This window comes from Sciurus vulgaris (assembly GCF_902686455.1).
Source record: "Sciurus vulgaris genome assembly, chromosome: 18".
Lineage (NCBI taxonomy): Eukaryota > Metazoa > Chordata > Mammalia > Rodentia > Sciuridae > Sciurus > Sciurus vulgaris.
Genome location: NC_136479.1, coordinates 35,407,901 through 35,428,938, shown reverse-complemented (window position 1 = coordinate 35,428,938; position 21,038 = coordinate 35,407,901). Strand labels below are relative to the sequence as shown.

Here is a 21,038-nt window from a genome sequence, read left to right as displayed (position 1 = left end):
AGAAGGAAAATTGCAAAGAAGAATCAGAGGCCTTTGGGGTGAGCTCTAACCCCTGAGTGACCTAGGAACGGTCTTTTGCCCTCCCCAAGCCTCAGTGATCTCAATACAATGGGAACACAGAACACAGAACTCCTGCCAGAACACAGTGACTCTTGCCAGCCCAGACACTAAGGACTAGCTCAGGGCTCTCCAGAGACTGACCATCATTTAGGAGGCCCCAGGACCTGGAGGGGTTGGGGAAGGTTGTGGCCGGGGCGGGTTGCCGCTAGTTGAGCTGACAGGAGGGGTGACAAGAAACCAGGGAAAGAAAGGCTCAGAGACGTGAGCAGCATTGGCAGGGTCTACAGGAGCCGTGTGCAGACAGGGGAGAGGAAGCGTGGGTGTGGGCGGGCAGTGTCAGCAGCTTGAACCACAGTCCATAAATGATAGGAAACCAAGGTCATGGTCAGATTGACCATGACGTGGGCAACACTGGCCCAGGGAGGGAGTCGACCACGGTCCTCGGTGGATCCCCAGATGGGCAGCACCCAGGAGGCTTCGGCAAAAAGTGAGCAAACTCCAGGGGAGAAGACTCGCTTAGTCTCTGTCCCCGGCTGTCCCAGACTGCGGGCCTCTTGAGAGAAAGGGAAAGCTCCGGTCCCCGGGGCGGGCATGTGCTGACCCCGAGCAAGCCCGGCGACCACAGCCTCTGCATGCACAGAGTCCACACTCCGCTGGACCAGGTCATGCTGACCGAGGGCACAACTGACAAGCGGCGTCTTCCAAGGAGCAGCCTGTCCGGCCCCCTTGGCTCCTCCCAGTGGCCGCAGTGAGCGGCGCACAGAGGTTCCCACTGCGGTTTGAACCTCGACTTAAAGCAGGGCAAGTCGTGGGCAGAGAGGGATTCCAGGAGTTCACCCACCCTGACCTGCAGAGCTGACTGAGCCCTTACGACGGGCCGGGCGCGGGCTGGCTGTTGGGGCACAGAGAGGAGGAAGGCAGGCCTGACTCTCGGGGGAGGAGCGTGATACCCAAAGATCCAAGAGCCTGGAAAGCCCAGGGTTCCAGTGGTGGCCATGGGCCTGGGGAAAGACCAGGAGCCCCGCTCAGTGGAAAGGAGGTGGAGGAGGGAGGTCAGGGCCAGGGGCACAGGAGCTGCTCTGCAGGGGTGTGGGAGACAGCAGAGACCGGGGACCCCAAGGCCCACTTTCCGCCCAGTCAGGTTTTGGTGGAGACACAGAATCAAGTCCATGGGCCATTTTCACCTTTTAAAAACCACAGACATCCGACGCAGGACTCCAGAGCCAAAATTCTGGGAGAGACAGAGGCCCTGTGGGCGCTTCCCCTGACGTCAATAGGGGCTCTCTTTTGTGTCTGCGGCTTTGACAGGAGGAGGCCAGATTAGGGGCTGAGCTGAGAGGGCAGAGAAGAGCCAGAGGCCCGCACGCCAGCCATTCCTCGAACCTGCCCGCCCATGCTCCAGGCTCCCGTGGGGCTGGTTAGGGACCCTGCTGATGACAGGGCAGGTGGCAGGCACTGGGCAGGATCGGAAGCCTCTGGAGTCCTGCAGAGCATAACCCTTACTGGGCCCCATGCCTGAGCCCTAACATCAAAGCCACTGCCGGAGTGATCCAGGCGGCTCCGTGCAGGAGACACCCTTCAACAACCAAATGGCACCTGCAGCCACTAAGGGCCAGTGGGTAAACCTCTGAGGCTGAGACTGGCATCTCACGACTCCCAGGAAGGTGCTGCCTGCCCTCCCTCCCCCACCAGCCACCTCACTCCAGGTCGCAGCTTCTGCCACGGTCCCCGTCTGACTTCAAGCCCCTCGACACAGCTGCCCCCGTGGCCAGGCCCGATTTCTGGGGCAGCCCATTTCCCAGACACCGAGAGGCTCAAGGGGAGCTGGGAAAGGGCAAAGGTGCTATGCAGGTGGCCTGCCCGTGTCCCCAGGCCCAGTTCAGGCGTCAGGGCATTTTTTACTGGAGAGAAAACTGGACCAGAGCTGCCTCTGTCGCCAAGCCCAGTCACAGTCCTCATCCTGCCTCCGAGTCCCTCATGAGGATTCCGGGGTCAGGAGCAGCTGGGTGTGGGCTGGGGACCCGGGACACACATACAGTGGGGAGGGGACAGGGACCACGTCAACACACACCTGTCTCTACAGTCCACACAGGGGTCCTGAGCTGACACATACTGAGCCCCTGGCCGCACACCAGTCTGAGCCTGACCCCACGCCCAGGGGATCCCAGCACCCCCGCCAGCCTGCGCTGACCATGATCGCAGACTGCGCTGCAAATCTGCCCCAGACTGAGCACCAGCCACAACCCCTGTGATCCCAGGCTGAATCTGATCCTGATCCTGATCCTGGTCTGCATCTGACCCCAATCCCAGACTGAATTCAACCCTGACCTTGAACCCAGACTGAATCTGACCTTGAAATCAGGCTAAAGGCTAACCTCCACCCTGAAATAATGAACCCTGAATCCCACCCTGAACCCATCACCTGTCCCGGACTGAGCTCCAGCCGCAACCCCAGACTGAGCCCTGATCCAGCTGTAGTCTGGACTGAGCCCTGAGCCCTACTCCAGGCTGAACCTGACCCCAAGGCAGAGCCCCAACTCAGCACCAAGAGTGCAGAAAAGACTCCGAGGACAGCAAGACACAAGCCCCAGCCCCTTTGCTGCCAGGCAGGACAACAAGTCCTCTGAACATGGAGGCCACAGGGACAGACATGGAGACCCTGGAAGGAGAGCGAACCCAGCCTCTGACAGCCTGCGTCACCTGGCCAGCACCACCCCTGCCAGCCACGGGTTGATTAGGTTGGGGTGGAGGAGGTGACAAACTTCCTGCCCTGTGAGGACGGGTGATACACACACACCAGGGTGTTGGGCAGGGGACGCGGCCTCTTGCGCCCCTTGCATGTGGGTCTTGCAGAGACCAGTCAGGCCCAGGAGGTGGTTCCTCCCAGTCATCTCAGCACTGAACCATGAGGACAGGGACTGCACTCTGTGGAGGGCACTGTCCATGTGGCAGGACAGGGACATGGCAGGAACTCGGGGCAAGGAGCCCAGAGTACCAGAGCCCCCAGCCTCCTGTCCCTCTCCGTAGCAGAAGACGTGGGGGTCGGGGAAAGAGAGAGGCCAGTCCTGGGAGCTGGCCAAGTCCTGGGGAACCATCAGCCTGAGGGGCACTTCTCCCTTCCCCCAGCTGCTTCCTGGTGTCTGGATGAGGGGCCAGGGACCCAGAGAGCCTTCCCGACATCACCCCAGTCCCTGGCCTGGCTTCCCGCCTCCCTGTGAGAACGTGAGCTTCAGCCGCCGGGGAAAGATCAGCGCGAAGGAATGTGCTGTCCAGGGGCCAGCGGACTGGACGGGACGGGCCGCCGCAGAGGGCGCGAGCTGAGAGGGGGGAGCGCAGGAAAATGGGAGTCGGGAAAGAGAGCAAAGATGTGTCTGGCGGCCGGCCCAGCCATTGTTCCCAGCCCAGGGTCAGGTGCACTGGGCTGAGGCCCAATCCCAGCCTCGGCCCCGGCCGCCCCAGACTTCCCCAGGCCTCCTGCCTCCCTCCTGTCCTGGACCCCAACCTCTGGGGCCCAGCCTGGCCTAGCAAATAGACAAAGCTTGGCTTCCATGCCCCAAGTGGCTCTTGGCAACATTTCTCCTCAGCCCCAGACGCAGGTCCTTTGGTAAACCTCACTCTGTCCAGACCTCCCTTCGGGGAGAAGCTTCTAGATTGAATGGTCTGATTTGATAAGGTAGTCCACATGTGGGTGTCAACAGCCAATCATGGTGGCCAGCCACTCTCAAAGCATGGTCCCCAGATTTGCAGCATCAAGGTCACCTGGCAACCTGTGAGAGGTGGATCCTCGGGTCTTTCCACACCTAGGAGATCAGAAGGTCTGGGGATGGGACCCAGCCATCTGTTCTAACAAGCCCTCCTGGGGATCTGAGGCATCTTCTTCTTGTACTTCAAATGCAACTGTGGTCAACAGCCAACGTGGAGAGAAGTCTGATTGGCCGGAGGAATGAACCAGAGAAGGCCGTGTCTCAAGGGGTCTGGTCTCCTCCCCAGACTCTTCACACAGTAGGATGGTTCCTTCTTGCCCATCTGGTGCCAAGTGCCAGGGAGAGCGGGGAGCTGGGAGCTGCAGGTTGAGCAAAGGCCTGGGAGCAGGACCCTCTATGGTGGAGCAGCTCTCAGATAGCTTTGCCTGCCAGGAACCCCTCCAGCTGGCTGCGCCTGGTCTCAACCAGACCCAAAGAACAGCAGCCAAGGCTCATGGAGGTAGGGCAACACGTCAGTGGGGTGTGACCCCAAGAGACTGGGACCTGGAACCAGGCAGGAGGGTAGAGAGTTGGGGAAGTCCTGCATTAAGCAAAAGGGTTCCCAGGACATGCTTGGGGTTCAGGATAAGATTCATGTCCGAGAAGAACGAACAAGAGGGGCCCTGGGAGCAAACCTGACCCGCCATTATTAAAAGTGGAAAACCCATTAGGATGCCCATCACCTGAACGTTGAACTTAGCTCCCAGAAATCCCCTAACTGAGTCCAGGCTGGGCCCCAGAGTCAGAGACAGAGCAGAGCCTGCGCCAGTGGGGTCCAGAGACGCCAGCTGAGGGGAGGGGACAGGAAATGGCCAGATGGGAACCAGCATGTTCTGCATCTTGTTAACTCATCCCACAATCTCATCTTGGAATCAGATCCCTCCTGAAGCCGGGGACTCTTTTCCAGCGCGTCAGACCAGCTGGATGACTAAAGTCCTCTCAGCTCTCCCAGTTGCCTGGGTCTTGCCCAACCTTGGCTACAGGTGACCTAACTGTGGCTCACATTTCCAAAACAAGCTAAAAAGAAAGACAAGATCTAATCGACTTGTTCGATCCACCTGCCAACTCATCTCCCCTCGGGGCCCAGGAAGGGAGGACAAATGGTGTGGCCGAATTTGCACACTAGCTGGACACCAGAGAAGCTCACGTGGCCACCTCCATCCAACACTGAAAGGGTGATTTTCCACTGGACAAGCAGGGCACTGTGGCCCATGCCTGTAATCCCAGCAACTCTGGAGGCTGAGGCAGGAGGATTGCAAGTTAGAGGCCATCGTAAGCAACTTGGTAGAGCAGCCCTGGGTTCAATTCACAGCACCAAAAAAAAAAAAAAAGAAAAAGAAAAAAAGGAGAAGACTCCCCCCACCCAAGTCTTTAACATGTTATTTTTTTCTTTCCATGTTTTTTTATCAGTGCATTATAATTATATATAATGATGGGATTAGTTATTACATAATCATGCATGCACACAAATAACAATATAACTTGGCCAATAGCCCTCCCTAGCGCATCCCCAACCCTCCCCCCACTGTCCCTTTCCTCTACTGACCTCCCTTTGGTTTTTCTTTTCCTTTTTCCTCCCTAGCTTCTGCATGTGAGATAAAACATATGACCCTTGACTTGCTGAGTTCTGAGTTTCAACTTAACATAATGTCCTCAAGTTCCATCCATGTTCCTGAAAATGTCATAATTTCATTTTTCTTTCCATCTGGATAAAACTCCATTGCATATAGACACATTTTCTTTATCCATCCATCCGTTGATGGACATCTGGGCTGGTTTCAGACTTGGCTACTGTGAACTGTGCTGTAAACATGGGTCTAGGTGTCTCTGTAGTAGGACGACTTTAACTCTTCAGGATAAACACCCAGGAGCGGTACAGCTGGGTCCTATGGTGGTTCCAGCCTAGTCTCTGGAGGAGCCTCCAATACTGATTTCCATGATAGTTACACTAATTTACACTCCCACCAACAGTGCAAAAGTGTTTCTTTTAGGAGACACATCTTTAGCCACACCCACCTCCTCTGCTGGGCAACTTGACAATTCAAGTTCAGTAATCATCCCGTGGGATAAAAGGAGTCTGATGTCAAGTTAATCTGGGAAACACTAGTTTTCCAGACTAGGGCCCCTTCTTGGTCAAAGACCCTCTCTTAGAAAATCAAAGTCTCCATTGATAATTAAAGGCTCTGAGAAGTCCTGCAAGAGATATGCGTCTCTGACTTGCTTACATCAGTGTTTCCCAGGTTACTGGATCCAGAGACTTTTTCCTCTCCCAACACAACAGTCCACAGAGCATCATTTGGGAAACCTGTCCAAATGCAAAGAGCGAATCAGGTGCCTTGGACCATGCCTGTAATCCCAGCAGCTCAGGAGGCTGAGGCAGGCGGATTGTGAGTTCAAAACCAGCCACAGCAGCTTAGTGAGGCCCTGAGAAACTCAGTGCGACCCTGTCTCTAAATGAAATACAAAATAGGGCTGGGCATGTGGCTCAGTGGTTACATGCCCCTGGTTCAATCCCTAGTCCCCAAACAAACGAACAAAAAAAAAAATGCAAAGAGCATCTTTCCAGAGTTCTGGGGAGGGAAAACAGAATTTAAGGACTGTCATGTTAAAAGGCCCTAAGAAGAGAGAGGGAACTCTGGAGACTCACTCAGGGCTCGGAGGGAACATCACTCTCTCACCAGTTAGAAGATCCCATCTCTGCAGTCACAGTCCCCAGAAAAGCTGCCATCAAGTAGAAAATGGCCAAGATTCCTAAACCTGGAGGGGAGGTTGACTGTCTGCTACAACACGGAATAAAAACCACAGGTGCACCCAGCCAGGAAAGGAGTGGCAGGCAGCTCCTAGCAGCCCCTGGGGCTAGGGACAGCCCCGTCCTTTGGCTGGAATTGAACTCTTGTGTCTACACCTGACCCCCAGCTCTGTCCCTAGTTCTGCAGCCCCCAGGGTCTGGGGTGGCCTCCCAACCCCCACCTGTGGACTTGGAGGCTCCTGTCCCCTTTGGAGGGGAAGAGAGAAAAGTCCCCCAGGGCACCCGCCCTCCTGCATGGACGCTTGGCCTGCAGAACAATTCAGGGAAACGTCTGTCCCCACGCAGCCCTGCCTCTCCAGGAACTGCCGGCCCTGCCCAGGAAAACCGAACCTGGGCTCCGCCCGGCAGCTCCCTCAGTCTGCAGACCGCGAACCGAGATTGGAGAGGCAGCGTAGCAGGGGACCACGGGAGCCCAAGGGGCCAGAGGCCTCCTGTATGAGAGTGAGGGGGCAGTGCAAGAGCGGCTCTCCGGGCCCAGGCTTGCCTGCTGGCTAATTCAGAAAGGGAGTTTTGTCCCTGACAGTGAGACATGCAACAGCCAGATTATCGGTATTCATCTGGGGAGCCGCGGCCCAGGGTTCATCTGGCCCAGAGATAATAAAATAGCACTTTGTCTTACTTTATTTGAAAAATGCACTAATTGGTTCAGCAAACACTCTGCACTTGGGTCCAGCTGGGCACTCGGGGATCCAGGATGAGGAGCCCCACCCTGTCCTGGGAAGACCCTCAGCCTAAGGGGAGAGAGGGACACACGGATATGGAATCCAGGGAGCTGCTCTGCCCCAGCCTCTGGGTGACTCAACAGAGAGCTCAAGAGATTGGTGCCCCGGAGGGGATGGGCTGGGGGCACCTCCAAATGCAGTTGCGGCCCCCCTCCCACCCCGCGTGGCTGCCCTTGCTGGCCTCTCTGAGTTTGCCCTGGCCCACCTCAACATGGCCCTGAGGCAGGGACCTCAGGTAGAAGCCAACGAAGGTGCAAAGCAAAAACTTCCTCGCTCACTGGCTCAGACCATTGGCACGTGACACTCCTGGCACAGACAGGGTGACCCCTGGGCATTCCTGTGCAGAGGTCCTGTGGACTTCCTGTTTCCAGGACTGGAGAGGTGGAGGAAGAAGAAGCTGGTGACCCCGAGGTCCCACCTTGGCCCCAGCCCACCCGTTCTGGTCTCTGGGGACCCTGGGGCTCTGATGGCAGGGCAGGCTGCTGGGGACAGCTGAGGTCAAGGCAGCCAGCCCGCCTGTCACAGCCCCTCACACCCACCTCGCCCGCGTGCCAGAGACTGTGTGTTTTTGTCGTTTTCTTGGAGGGGGAGGGGTGCGGCTCGGAGCCCTGAGTGATGAGTTAAGTGACAATGAATTTGAAGCACATGGACCCGGGCTGGAGAGGAAAGTGCTGTGCTGTAGCGCGCTGAGGATTTCATCAGCCCCTACCCCCCAGGCAGGACGAAAATAGTCCAGGCCAGGCGGCTCCGGCCCGCAGGCGGCCCCAGCCCACCACCCCTGTGCGGCCGTGAGGCTCCGCGTGGCCTCTTTCCCTGGATCTGGGTTTCGTAATCGTGCCTTGTTGTTTTGGTGGCCTGTTTGTTGGGAGAATCTGGTTCGTCTGGGAGAATCTGCTCCCTAACACACTCCCAGACGCTTGGCCTTACAGGCAGGGAAAGGCCGGGCAAGGAGGCCCTCTCCCTCTGTTTGAGGGTCCACCAGGGTCTTGGGGAGAGGACGGCGCTGGGCTGGCTGGAACCAGCCAAGGAAAACCAAGGAAAACAGGGCTTGATGACCAGGTTGGGGACCCTGAGATTTGGGGCACCTGGGTGGGTGGTGGCTGAGGGCAAGGGGCGAGCTCCATCCATGCAAGAGCTGCAAGGTCCTATCATCAGCTCAAGTTAAACCCATTCCTCTGAGGGGGAAACTGAGGCTGGCGGGAGTGGCCCAGGCCCCTGATTGGTTAGCAGCATAATCAGGACACAAAGCCGACAAGGTCTGGTGTTCCCCAGCCCAGGGCCTAGAACCAAGGAGGCATCCAGAAAGGCCTGTGGTTGACAGAATGGCCAAAGCCCCTTGTCCTCAGGCCTTCTGGGCTCAGAGCAAGGAAAGAGGGGGCAGCTGACCCCCAGGACAGGCCAGGAGGCAGGCAGCCCCACCTCCCAGAAATCTCTTTTTCTGAGGGCCCCTCCCTGCCTGGGGTGGGGTGAGATACTACGGTGCCCTGCAGGCCCAGAGGGGAAGAGAAGTGCCCACAGTGTGGCCAGAGGCTATGGGGATGGAGAGCAAGCCAAGGCCACCAGCAGAACCCGCAGCCACCGCTTCCCTTACACCAGCCAATGGGAGCCACGGACACAACTCCCCAGAGTCCTATCTAGAAGCCTCTGTCCAGCCCAGGTGCCCAGGACCAGGCTGCACTCGGCCATCCGGTCAGTCAGGATCATGAGTGACTGCTGCCCTGTGTGAGCAAGGCTGTGGGTACGGGGGTGTTCAAGGCCACCTGGAGAACCAGCCCTGTTCCAGGGAACTCAGGCAGAGGATCCCCCAGGTCCCCACCAAAGAACCAAGGCCCAGAGGGACCAGGTCCTGGAGATAAGGCAGGGACAGAGCAGAAGGACCTCCGTAAGGGACAGCAGGGAGCTCCAAAGCAGCCTGACGGGGGCTTACCCAGCTGGACTCCAACATTTGGTGGGACCTAAGTGATACAAGGGGAGCGGACAAGGAGGGGCAGAGGGGCTCCATCTTGGGAGCCAGAGGCGTAGCCACACTGGCTGCGGATAAGGCCAAAACCTCTGTCCAGCCCCAGCAGGGGACTGAGCCCACCATCCCCTCCCGGCATTCGCAGCTGCCCTGAGACTGGACCAGGGGCTCCCTCCTCTTCGTCATGCGGTCAAGTTCACCAGGACTTACCAGAACCTCCCCAGCTCTCTGCAGGTCCAGGTCCCCAGGAAAGTCCAGGTCCCCAGGACCCTCCTGCCTCAGCCTCCCTAGCAGGGCCAGACGGGAGCTCCTCAAACGCACAGGAAGTGTGGCCCCCACCCCCACGCCCCTCTGCACCCCGCCCCAGGTCCCCAGGGACCTGCCCATCTGGGTTGCCCTGTGGCCCAACTTCACTGCTCTGCCAGAAGATTCCTGCTCTTGTTGCTCCCAAAGGTCTCCCAGCTGCTCAGCCCCTCTCCCCGCCTTGGCCCTGGGCCGTCCCCATGGGCCTGGCTGGGCCCCGAGGATGCCCGCTCCGCTGGGGGTGGGGGTACCCGGCTGGGGCTCTGGGAAGCCCGAGATGGGTATCCAGGAGGGGCCTCCTCCCCGGACCTCTCGGCAGGGGTGCAGTTAGGGGGTCCATGCAGTCTGGACAGGCCTGGATTTGAATCCTGGCTCTGACACTTCTCAGCTGGGTGGACAAATAATTTGCCCTTGCAGGCCTGAGTCTCCTCATCTGTAAAGGGGGACAATTATGGGTCCTCCCCGTAGGGTGTGGAGGGGAGAGACGGGAATGTTACATCATGGAGAAGCCCTCTCCGCAGGGCCAGACCAAAGTAAGTACAGGTGAAGGGTGGCCATCATGTCCCTACTGGGGAGCCCTGGGCCTTCTGTGTGGTGGGAGAGGCTGTTAGGAGGACCTTGGGGACAGGAAAGGCCAAAGTGGCCCACAGGCCATGCCCATGGCCCCTGAAGGCCCCTTCCTCTTCCTCCCACTCAGCTCCTCTGGCAGGTCAGATGGTAGCAGAGGCAGACCCCATCCCCAGCCCTGGAAGCCCTGGGTGGCCATCCAGGGGCACCCCCAGGGTCAGGTTTCCTCCAGGATATTGACCCCTAGGCTGGGTCTAGAGACCAGGGTCTCTAGACTCTGCCCTTCAGATGAGTCTGGGGAACCAGCCACGTGGCCAGCAGTTTGCAGACAGCAGAGCGGTCTCGGTCCGACTTTGGAAGGTTTGACCAGACAGGAGCGCAGGCCTTTGACACCTGGACACCCCATCTGAAGGGCTGGGGAAACAGGACATGGCATCCCCTGCAACTCAGCCCATCCTTGAGAAGCTTGGCAGGGTCAGCAGCCTCACTTCTGAGGGCCCCAGAGCCAACCCCTCTGGCTCTGTCCACCTCTCTCTGCTCTCTCCATGTGCCCACCTGACTCCAGCCCACAGTGGCAGAGGAAGCTGTGGTTGAGGACACAGGCTTGGGAGCCGGCTGCCTAGTTTGCATCCCACTTCTGCCGCCTTGTAACCAAGTGGACCTGAAGCCTCAACTTCCCCATCCGTGAAATGGGTTAACGTGGGACTAAACCCTCTTTTGAGGCAGGCGGGAGTGAGTGCATGTGCTAAGCCTTCAGAAGGCTGTCTGGCCCATAGTGGATGCTCAACAGATGCTGCCCTCGTTATTTTTTATTTGTGTCTTCGTCTTTCTCGTGTGTTGACTCACATTTTCCGTGGGCAAGGAGGTGCAGGAGAGGGCATGGGGCTCTGTGGTCGCAGCTGCCTATGGCTCCTGGCCCCCAGGCTGGAGGCTGAAGCAATAAAGGATTCCTTTCAATTGAGGCCAGTGATGCTCCCCCGATAAGGCTGAGCCACAGGATGCAGGGTCGCCAGGCTCCGGGAACACAGTCCAGGTCTCAGAGGCTGGGTGGGCTCCAGAGTAGAGGCCATTCTGGGCAGGCAGGCAGCAAGTCCCCCAGCCCAGGCCCGGGACCCAGACTATAGGGCTCTTCTCCCAGGGTCCAGTGTCCTTCTCCCAGTGATGGGGAGTTCCCTACCACGCAATGGCAGTGACTTCAGACTCCCCTGGGCTTTAGTTAGAGAGGCATGTGTTCCTAGTGAGGTTGGGAGAGTCTATCACCCAATGCAGAGGAGCTAGTCAAGGGCCCCGCTAGGAAGTTCTCACTGTGGGTGTCTACCTGGACAGCCCCTGGGGTGGCCTTTCCTAGTGCCAGCCTGGTTCCCGAAGGCCACTGCTCTCTTCCCTCCGCCTGGGGCCTTTAGAGAGATATCCAGCCCCATCCTGCCAAGCGTGGTGTTGGCAGGGAAGTATCTCTAAGGCTGGCCACGTGAGGCGGGCTCCGTGCCGGGGCCCAGGCAGCCCCCCAAGAGTCAGTGCCCAAGGCACCGAGGAGGAGGCGGAAGACAGGCAATCCAGGAGGGGACCTGGGAGGCTCTTTCAAGTGATGCCAAGGGGCTGCTGGGTGGGCTGGTGCAGAGTGTCAGCTGTCACCACCTGGGGACAGACTGTGTTGAGTGTTTCAAAACTGGGCTCTCCCAAGGCAGCCCCGGGAGAAGGCCCGAGAGCCGTGCCATGCGGAGGAAGGACGAGCCCTCCACACACAGGACCCCGCTCAGGGCGGGGGCCCCAGGCGGCGCCGGCTCCTGACCCTGCCGGGCTGGGGCTCCAGCCCTCCAGATGTGCAGCCAGCATTCCGGCGCGGAGACGGGGCGGAGCGGCAGTGGGGCCAGATGGGCCGCGTTAACCCAGCAACGGCACTTCGGGGTCCAGATGCTCTGTGTTCCGCCGACCAGCCAGCTTTGGTCTCCAGATGTGGGCCTGGGCCGGGGTGGACATGCTCCAGATGTGTGCAGTGAGTAGCTGCAGGCCCAGCTGCAGCGCCCGGGCTCCCCACTCGCCTCGGACTGGGGGCCCTCTCCCGCACACCCCGATCCCAGCCCACCGGCCCTGGGCCAAGAGGTTTTCAGGATTCACAGGAGCTCAGACTCAGAAGTCAGTGGAAGCCAAAGGGACCTGAACTGTAGGAGAAGGGACAGAGGTCAGGAATCCGCCCAGGGCCACGCAAACCAGAGGCAGGCAGGAGACCCCAGGGAAGCAGAGGATCGGGTCCCTCAGACCACAAGCGACTTCAGAGTGGGCAGATGCCTCCCTCCCCCAACCCACGGGCGCAGGGACTCACACGATCAAGTGACTTAGGTGTCCATGGCCCAGCAGTGGGAGGAGCCACTGGCCTGGCCTTGAGGGGTCAAGGGCACAGTCCTGTCCCACGGGATCCAAGAGGACACCACCCTGACCTGGCACTCGCCTCCTCGTTCTCCTCCTGCCTCGCCCAAGAGGCAGGCCCCCAGCCCAGCCCCAGGTGCTCACTGGACAAGCTAAGGCGAGAAGGGAGGCCAAGGAGACCTGCCCGGGACCTGGCCCTTGTCCCCCATAAGCACATAGGTCCCAGCTAGGGTGGGAGAGCATGGCAGGCCCAGGGACACCAGCACGGGCCCTGGGCAGAGCCTGAGACCCTACAGCAGCCCCTCCCACTGCCCAGAGGGCCTCCCAGCCCCCTCCTCAATATTAGAAGCTGCCAAGATCAGCCACTCCCTGTCACCCACACTGCCAACCCCAGAAGGGCAGGACCGTAAGAAAGTCCCCTCATCCACTCAGTCTCCACATCTGCACAGTGGACCCAGCTCTGCCCGGACTCTGATCAGGAGGCAAAGTGCAGCAGGCAGAGGGCAGAGGTCAAGCCCACCTGACCACAGGGCTACTGCCAGCAGGACAGGCCCAGCAGAGGCCTCCAGACAGATAGCAGCCCCTGGACCCGCAGAGTGGAGGGTGAGCAGGCAGAGCTCCCCCGGGGGCTCTTGGGGGTCCTGCCGGCTCCCTCTAACCCTGACCTGGCCGAGCAGCCGGCAGCAGGACAGCAGGCCCAGCAGAGTCTGGCCTGGGTGGGGAGGCTGGGGGAGGGGGCTGAGGAGAGAGGCGCTAATAGGTTATGTCAGGCGAGCGCTCTGGGGAGGGGTGCGCCTCAGCCCTGGCAGCCCCACCTGGGGCCCGAGCCCAGAGCCGGAGCGGGGAGAGAGAGGCTGGCTGAGTTCTGAGCGGAGCGGAGGGCCGGGGAGGGGGACTGGGGGACAGGGCGGAGCCCCCAGCCCGTCGGGCCCATGGAAAGGTGGTGGGAAGGCAGACCCCTCTCGAGGGCTGGGGGCATCCCAGGGGGAGAAGCTGCCCAAGATGATAGATGACTGGGCCTGGTGGGGAGCAGAGCCCCAGGGACCACCCCCATCCTCAGGAAGGTGCTCGTGTCCCCTCACCCCCCAGTGCCAGGATCCCATCCCTACACCAGGGGACCCTGATAGCTACCCCCAGACTCCCACACTCTGTCCAGAGCTCCCATCCTCCAATCTGCCCCATAGGACCCCCAGTGTCACTGCCTTCATGGGGGGTGGATGGGGTCAGGAGCTGGGGGACACGGAGGCCTGAACACCAGCCCCTCTCCCAGGCTGTGGGCTCGGGGGCCAGGCAGGAGCTGAGGAGGGAGGAGGGGAGCTCAGAACGAGGGGGTCAGTGAAGGGCCAGGGACCCGGGCAGACTGAGGAGGGGGCCCCTCGCGATCATGGCGGGGCAGCCAGGGACCTGTGTGTCTTGGCCGAGCAGGACCCCTGGGCCGCCAGGTATGTAACCATCCAGCCATTTCCTGCCCTATTAATGAGAAAGGGGCTGATATAAATATACACTCGCATAAATAAATACAGGCCAGGCCCAGGGCCGCATAGCAGACGGATTGCGTGGAGCTGCTGGCCAGACCTCCCGCCAGCCCCCCACCCCACCCACGGCCCCCCCACCGCCCCCCACTTGTTTTCTGCTGGCGGGCCAGGGCCCTCCACGCTCACAGGCCTGAGCAGGACAGACTGACTGTCCTCGCCCTCAGCCTGGGCCACAGAACGCCCTCCCTACGGCCCCTGGGAAGGAGGCAGGCCCGAGAGCCGGAGCAAGGACACGGGGTCCTGAGAGAAAGCCCCCGTGCCAGTCGGGGTGCTGGGACCGAGCCTCGGTGACGGGGGGAAACTGAAGCTCGGGTGCTAAGTAACTTGCCCCAGTCGCACAACTGAGCCTGTGGATCCAGGACCCTCACCCAAGGCCTCTGCTCTGACGCTTGTCACAAGAGGTGGCAAGGACTGTTCCGGTTTTCCGGACACCTGTCTTAAGGACACCTGGGTCCTTAAGAGGCCCAGAGGACTTTTCAAAGCCTAGAAGCACAAGCAGTGCTTCAGGGATGGGCAGAGGAGGGATTCAAGGAACCAGACCTGGGCTATGTGAGGGCCTGTCATGCAGCTATGTACACAGGAGGCCTGGCCTCCCCAGCCCAAGACCACCTCCCTCCAGAGGCGTTCAAGAGCAACACCTGAGCCTGGCGTGGTGGTGCACGCTCATAATCCCAGCAGTTCAGGAGGCTGAGGCAGGAGGATCACAAGTTCAGAGCCAGCCTCAGCAACTTAGTGAGGCCCTAAGCAACTCAGAGAAACCCTCTCTCTAAAGAAAATATAAAAAGAGCTGGGGATGTGGCTCAGTAGGTAAACACCCCTGGTTTCAATCCCTGATACCAAAAAACAAAGTAAAATAAAAATAAGCAAGTCCTGGGCACTGGGTCCCCACAAATGCTGACTCTTATGAGATCACCTCTCACACACATGGAAACTGAGGTCCAGAGTAGAGTCTCCTATATTCCACCTGGAAGCAGGGACAGAACCAGAGGACCCAAGCAACTGTCCCCTAGCCCAGGCCTTCTTGGGACTGGGCCCAACTCAGAAAGGGCTATCTCCTTCCACAAGGGCCCCTGGCTCAGGGGTCCTCGCTCCCCACTTCAAGCTGGACTCTTGGAGTTGGCCTGTGTCCCAGAACCCAGCTGGGTACCCATCCTGGGGCACAGATCAGCAACAGTAGCCAAGAGCCCTGGATCCAGAGTGGCCACAAACCTGACAACACTCCCCCACACCCCAAAACATTCCTCTGCCCCAGGACCCCGTCTTCAGGAAGTCCTCCCAGCGCCCCCAAGGAAGGGCTCCAGTCTGCTCTCAGCCCTTGAGCAACTACCGGTGAAGATTGTCCTGATCCTGTGCCCACTGAAGTCTTCTCGAGTCAGTGTCTTATACGCGGACGCATCACCCCAAGCTCGGCCATACTGGCCATTCCCCTGCAGACCCACGGAACACAGGGGCCGCCTTTACCAAGTTGCATGCCCATCACCACTAACCGCCATCAATTTAGGAGCCATCTTGTGGCCAGGTAAGCAGGTGGGCACTCTCCTCTGGTGCCAACTGGGTCTGTAGGCACAGAGCAGCCTCTTTACCCTCCAACCTTAGGCACAACCCTAGAGCCTCCTGCATGGGCTCACTCCAGCTGGGATCCCCAGGAACGTGACCAGAGGGGCGACTGCAGCCTGAGGAGGGTCGGAGGGGAGCTCCCTGGGGCACGGACCCCTCCCGCCAGCACCCCAGATGCCCCCCAGTCTAGAGCTGAGCTGATGGCCTCCACACAGCCATGAGAACAAGGAGGTCTGGACATCGGGATCAACTTGCCACAGGCAAGTGCCAGACTGTGAGAGGCAAACAAGCAACTGGCCTAAGGACCTGCCCAGAATTTCATCAGCACAGTGTGGGCTTATCCCGTGGGACGAGCCAGGTTTGCAATATGCAGAGAATCCTGCCTGCCACAGTGCAGGTGGCACATGGGTTGACACTATTCCCAAGCCTAGAACCAGAGTGGGGAGACATTACCTTTACACTTCTGTATTTGGGGTCATTTTTAGGCAAAGGAAAAAAGCCAAAGTCACATATGCAATCTCACCTCTGGCCCCTACCCAGGCTGGTGTGAGCCTCCAGCCTGTTGCCAGCCAGCCGCCTTAGGCACTGTCCTCTCCTCCCCCGCCCAGACACTGGCCACCAGCCTTCCTCTCCCCTCAGGGCCTTTGAGCCCCTCTGTCTTCCCCTCCCCCACCAAGGCCCAGGCTCAGCCCTGCCCAGCACCTCCTTGGCCCCAGCCAGCTCAAGAGACTTCAGAGGCCCCTGCGCTCAGGTTCCCTGCAGGCTGCGTGTGCTGTGGAATCGGGTCCCGGTTCCCCTTCACCAGAATCTTGTGGGTCCCTCCCGAGCCTTCTACCTCGAGGGTCAGTGGGGACCCCTGGGAGTCTCTCCCAGGGCAGACCAAGCTTGCTTCTTGAACTTAAAAGAAAGGCCTGGACCTTCCCCAACCTGGGCCAGTTGCAGGCCCTGGTTGCCTTGGGAACCAGAATGGAGAAGGGGAGAGCAGGAGGAACTGTCTGGAACCTTTGCCCACGCACCTCACCCTCTGGCCTAGACATGGGTGAGTGGTGATGTCTGTCACAAACCAGCCCATCCCTTCCTCTCAGGGGAATTACCTAAGGGCTGGGTCTGGGGTCTGACCCCTGCATCCTGAGCTCGCCTCCCTGCACCAGCCACCCGCACAGCAGGACCTTGTCCTCACTCCCAGGTAAGGAGGAGTACAGAGATATTGGAAAGCTTCCCCACTCCCCAGGGAGACGGTGGTCCTTCAACACAAGGTGTGCTGTTGAGTGGGTGGATTTGTGGATGGATGGATGGATGGATGGATGGATGGATGGATGGATGGATGGACAGATGAGTGGATGGATAGGTGAATATGTAGATAGGTGATTGGATGGGTGGATGGATGATGGATGGATGGACTGATGAATGGATGGATAGGTGAATTTGTAGATTGGTGAATGGGTGGGTGGGTGGATGGATGGATGGGTGCATGGATGGCCAGAAGAATAGATGTGTGGGTTTGTAGGAAGGTGGATGGACAGATGAATGGACAGATGAATGTATGGATAGGTGGATATATAGACAGGTGATTGGGTGGATGGATGGAATGATGGATGGATCAATGGATGGATGGATGGATGGATGGATGGATGGATGGATGGATGGATGGATGGACTGACAGACGGATGGATTTGTAGGTAGGTAAATTGGTGGGTGGATGGATGGATTGACAGATGGATCTGTGAGCAGGTGAATGGATGGATGGATGGTTCTGTGGTTGAATTTGGGGATGAGTGGACAGGCGGATGGATGAACAGCTATGAAGGAATGGGTGATGGATTCGCTGCAGAAAGGCTTAAGAGTAACCACTCAAAAAGACGTTTTTTTGCATCTCTGAAATGTGAGGCCCTGGCACCCCCCAGAGGCCACAGCCTCTAACTGCCCATCTCCCCAACACAGGGTCCTGAGAACCAGGGGCAAGGAATTCGACAAAGTTAGGGGTTCTGGAAAACCAAAAAAATCTAGAGTCCAGTGTTGTCTCTGCCCTTGAGTTGCTCTGTGACCCAGGGAAAGCTGAAGTCCTTATCCATTTTCTCATCAAGCCAGATGCCTGTGTTGCTAGATTTAAATCAGATTCTGTGTAAAGTATCTAAGATGTTTATCTGACAGCTGAAAGGTACTCGCAGAATGTGGTTCCTTCCCAGGGCGGCCCTGGGCGTACGTCCTGTGACAACAGACATGTACACACACATGCAGCCTCGGGTACAGAGAAGATCCCTCCAACTCAGTGGGAGGAGAGGCAGTGAGAACCTAGGCCAGGCCAGAGAAGGAGAGGCAGATGGGGTCACATTTATTCTCCAGGGGTTCCAGGCTCTGGCAGGACGGACCCCGCCTCGTGGGTGGAGGGCTCATGGAGCCAGGACCCAGACAAGGGTCCTGGGGCCTCCTGCGGTTCAGCCCCCTGAGCTTCCGCCAGCTGGGCCGTGTGCTCAAAGGCAGCCTGCAGCAGGCAGGAGGCGAGGCAGGTGGTCCAGGTGACAAGATAGGCCAGGTGCCAGGAGGCGAGGGCCACGGTGCTCTCCACCCACCCGTACAGGCGCCTCAGCTTCAGCACGGCCTGGTTCTCCAGGAGGGCCTGGGGCAAGCAAGCAGGTGGCCCCGGGAGACTCATGGTGCGCTGCCTGGCCATGGGCCTCTTCCCAGCCCTGGCCACGCCCAGAACCCCTGGCCTGCCCTCTGCAGCCCAGCCGTTCCAGCCCACCCACCTGGCTGGGCAGCCAGCCCAGGCTGAAGCGGTGAGCCTTCTGGAACAGCCTCCAGGTCAGCAGCAACAACAGCAGGGCTGCCAGCATGAGGCTGTGCAGGCAGGACAGCAGCAGCTCCCCCGAGGTGGCCAGAGACAGCCCCAGCCACGTGCAGGCCCCCAGGCGCTGCAGGGCCAGGCCCAGGGCCCGGGCACAGTCCAGCACTGCCTCACGCACCAGCCTAGGTGCCCACAGCAGCAGCCACACCGGGACCCACAGCAGAGCCCACCCTGCCCGCAGAGCCCGGCCCAGGGGGCAGGGGGCAAATTTGGTGGGCCAGCGGGCCTGCCTGCTGCAGGAGCCCCGGGCCTCCTGGGCCAGTCCTGACACCCAGTGCCGGAAGAGGCTGATCTTCAGCAGAAGGAAGCTGTACAGGTGAACCCGGTTCTGGACCAGCTGCAGGAGGAGGAGGACACCAGGGTCACCAGTCACCTGGGGTGGACCCCACCTGTGCTTAGATGTGGAGACCCCAGTCACAGGGGGCTGGGTCCTCCCCATCCCCAGGCCTGAGGGTGATCTTTGTCCACTTGAAAAGTGTCTCCTGTTGGGACTGGGGTGTGGCTCAGTGGTAGAGCACTTGCCTAGCCTGTTCGAGTCCCACTGTGGCAGATCGTTCTCAAGTGCTTTGTGTTGTATTGCTTCCTTCCTGTTGTATTTAAATGATCACTTACAATGCTCCAGATGAAGCAGAAGACATGTTAGGATGATTGTTATTGTAACACAGTGTGACCCACCCCCCCATCCCGCAGGATTTGAACCCGGGTCAGTTGTCTTTCCCCAACACCTGGGCCTGCCTGGGCACCAGTGGCCTCTGGGATCACAAGGGCAGCAGGGTAGCTAGGGTCTCAGGGGCAGAATTAACAATGGATCTAGAGAGTGGGGTGCAGGAGAGGGAGGAACCCAAGATTTCCAGATTGCTGGCATGAGTGGCAGGTTGGACAAGAGTGTCCCCCATCCACTGAGGAGTGGGGTTGGCTGGGGGAAGACCCCTCAATAGAGCCCAAAAGTCCCCAGCTCCACCAACCTGGGTACCCCAGATCCTGAGACCAGCAGAGCCCGGGTCCCACAGGCTCTGGAGACCAGGGTGGCGGAGCCATTGGGGGTTAGGTGCACGTGCCCCTCATGGGCTGGTCTAGCAGAGCCAAGAGGTGGAGCTTTGGTGGGGAAGGAAGGGTGCCTGAGGTGTCCCTCCAGGAGAAGAATCAGGTGCGGGTAGGAAGTCAGGGTTCCCCCCGCCATGATGCTGAGGTGAGCGGGAGTGAGAGTCTGTATGATCCTGTGAGATCCGTCCTATAGGAGAGGAAGCAGAGCTCAGAGAGGTAAGGCAATTTGCCCAAGTCACACAGTTAAAGAGTGGAGCAGCTGAGATTCCAATCCACTTGTCTCTTTCTCCTGTGCCCTAGTCTCTCTCCATTCTGCGGCACAGAAACAGACCCAGACTGACCACCCAGCCCTCTGAGGGGTTGTAATTTGGAGGTGTGGTCCCAAATGCAAGTATCTGCATATTTTTTTTAAAATGGGTGTGGGGTGCCATGCTTAGCCCACTAGGGTGACCCTCCATAGAGAAATCCTGGCACTGCAGTGCAGGGTGCTGCTTCTGGAAGCAGTCAGATTATTCCCCAAGGCAGGCGGTGGCCTGGTTCCCCTGGTGGGACAGGCTGGCATTCAGCAGCTCAGAGGTGGCTGGGGAGGGTCAGTGTGCAGCCCCCTCCCCCATCCCGCTCACCAGCACTGTCAGCCTCACGACCTGCAGCAGAATCCCCAAGAGGCTGGATCTGACCGGAGGGGCAGCCTCCATGTCTGGTCTCCCTTCCCTCCTCCAGCTGGGAGAGGTGGGATGACCTCACAGATGCCTCAGGGTGGGGACCAAGTTACCACGGGGACCCGGTTGCCACAAGAGATCCCCCTTTCCCTGGTTTCTGCCTGTCCCTGCTCCTTCTGGGTCCTCAGTCCAGGTCTGGCCATGCCACGGTTGGGGAGGAGGACCTGAGTCCCCTGGAGCTCAGTTTTGTTTGCCAGAAGGAGACCCTGAGTTAATTTGGGAGAGGGTCTCGGCAGGCATCCAGAAGGGAGTAAGAAATGGAGGCGGGGGTGGAAAGAAGCCCGCAGCAGCTCTGTTAAGGAGCCCGGCAGACTCTGGGCAGCCCCAGCCCAGTTGTGGACCACAGTGTGCAGGGCCAGCCCACTTGAGAACCACCCCACCCAAGGAGTAGGGAAACTGGGGTGCTGGCCTCCAAGTGCCGGGTGCTTCCAGCAGCCACCTGCCCAGCACCAGGGCTGGAGAAGCCCAGGGGCCACAGCCTCAGGCAGAAGGTCTGTCGGGGTCTCGGGCTGAAGTGCCCGCGTGCAGGGAGACAGGCTGAGGGTGGAGTGGGGGCACCTTACACACCCTCGCACATCCCAAAGCAGCCAAGGCCTGGGAAACAGAACCTCCGTCCCCAGGGCCACAGGGCAGAATGTTCTCAGGCCGCAGGCAGCTCGGCCGCCCAACCAGCAGCCCGGCCTGTGGTTATTTTTGCAAAAGTTGGTTTTTGCTTTGCCAAAAAGCAAAGCGAAGGGAACAGACAGCAACCTCTACCCCAAGAGCTCAGGGACACCGCAGAGGGCTCTGGGAACACGCTGGGGAGGACAG

The 21,038-nt window shown here is 59.3% G+C and overlaps 1 protein-coding gene across 1 annotated transcript; it reads right to left on the bottom strand.

The window, feature by feature from the left end:
• Window positions 1-17,952: 17,952 nt before the first annotated feature.
• Window positions 17,953-20,204, bottom strand: TMEM270 (transmembrane protein 270; the record flags this gene model as incomplete). The annotated part of the gene is made up of 3 exons (XM_079121998.1): window positions 17,953-18,237; window positions 18,368-18,802; window positions 20,133-20,204. 3 exons carry the CDS (start codon window positions 20,202-20,204, stop codon window positions 17,953-17,955), a joined length of 792 nt encoding a protein of 263 aa, XP_078978124.1.
• Between the last annotated feature and the right edge of the window lie 834 nt (window positions 20,205-21,038).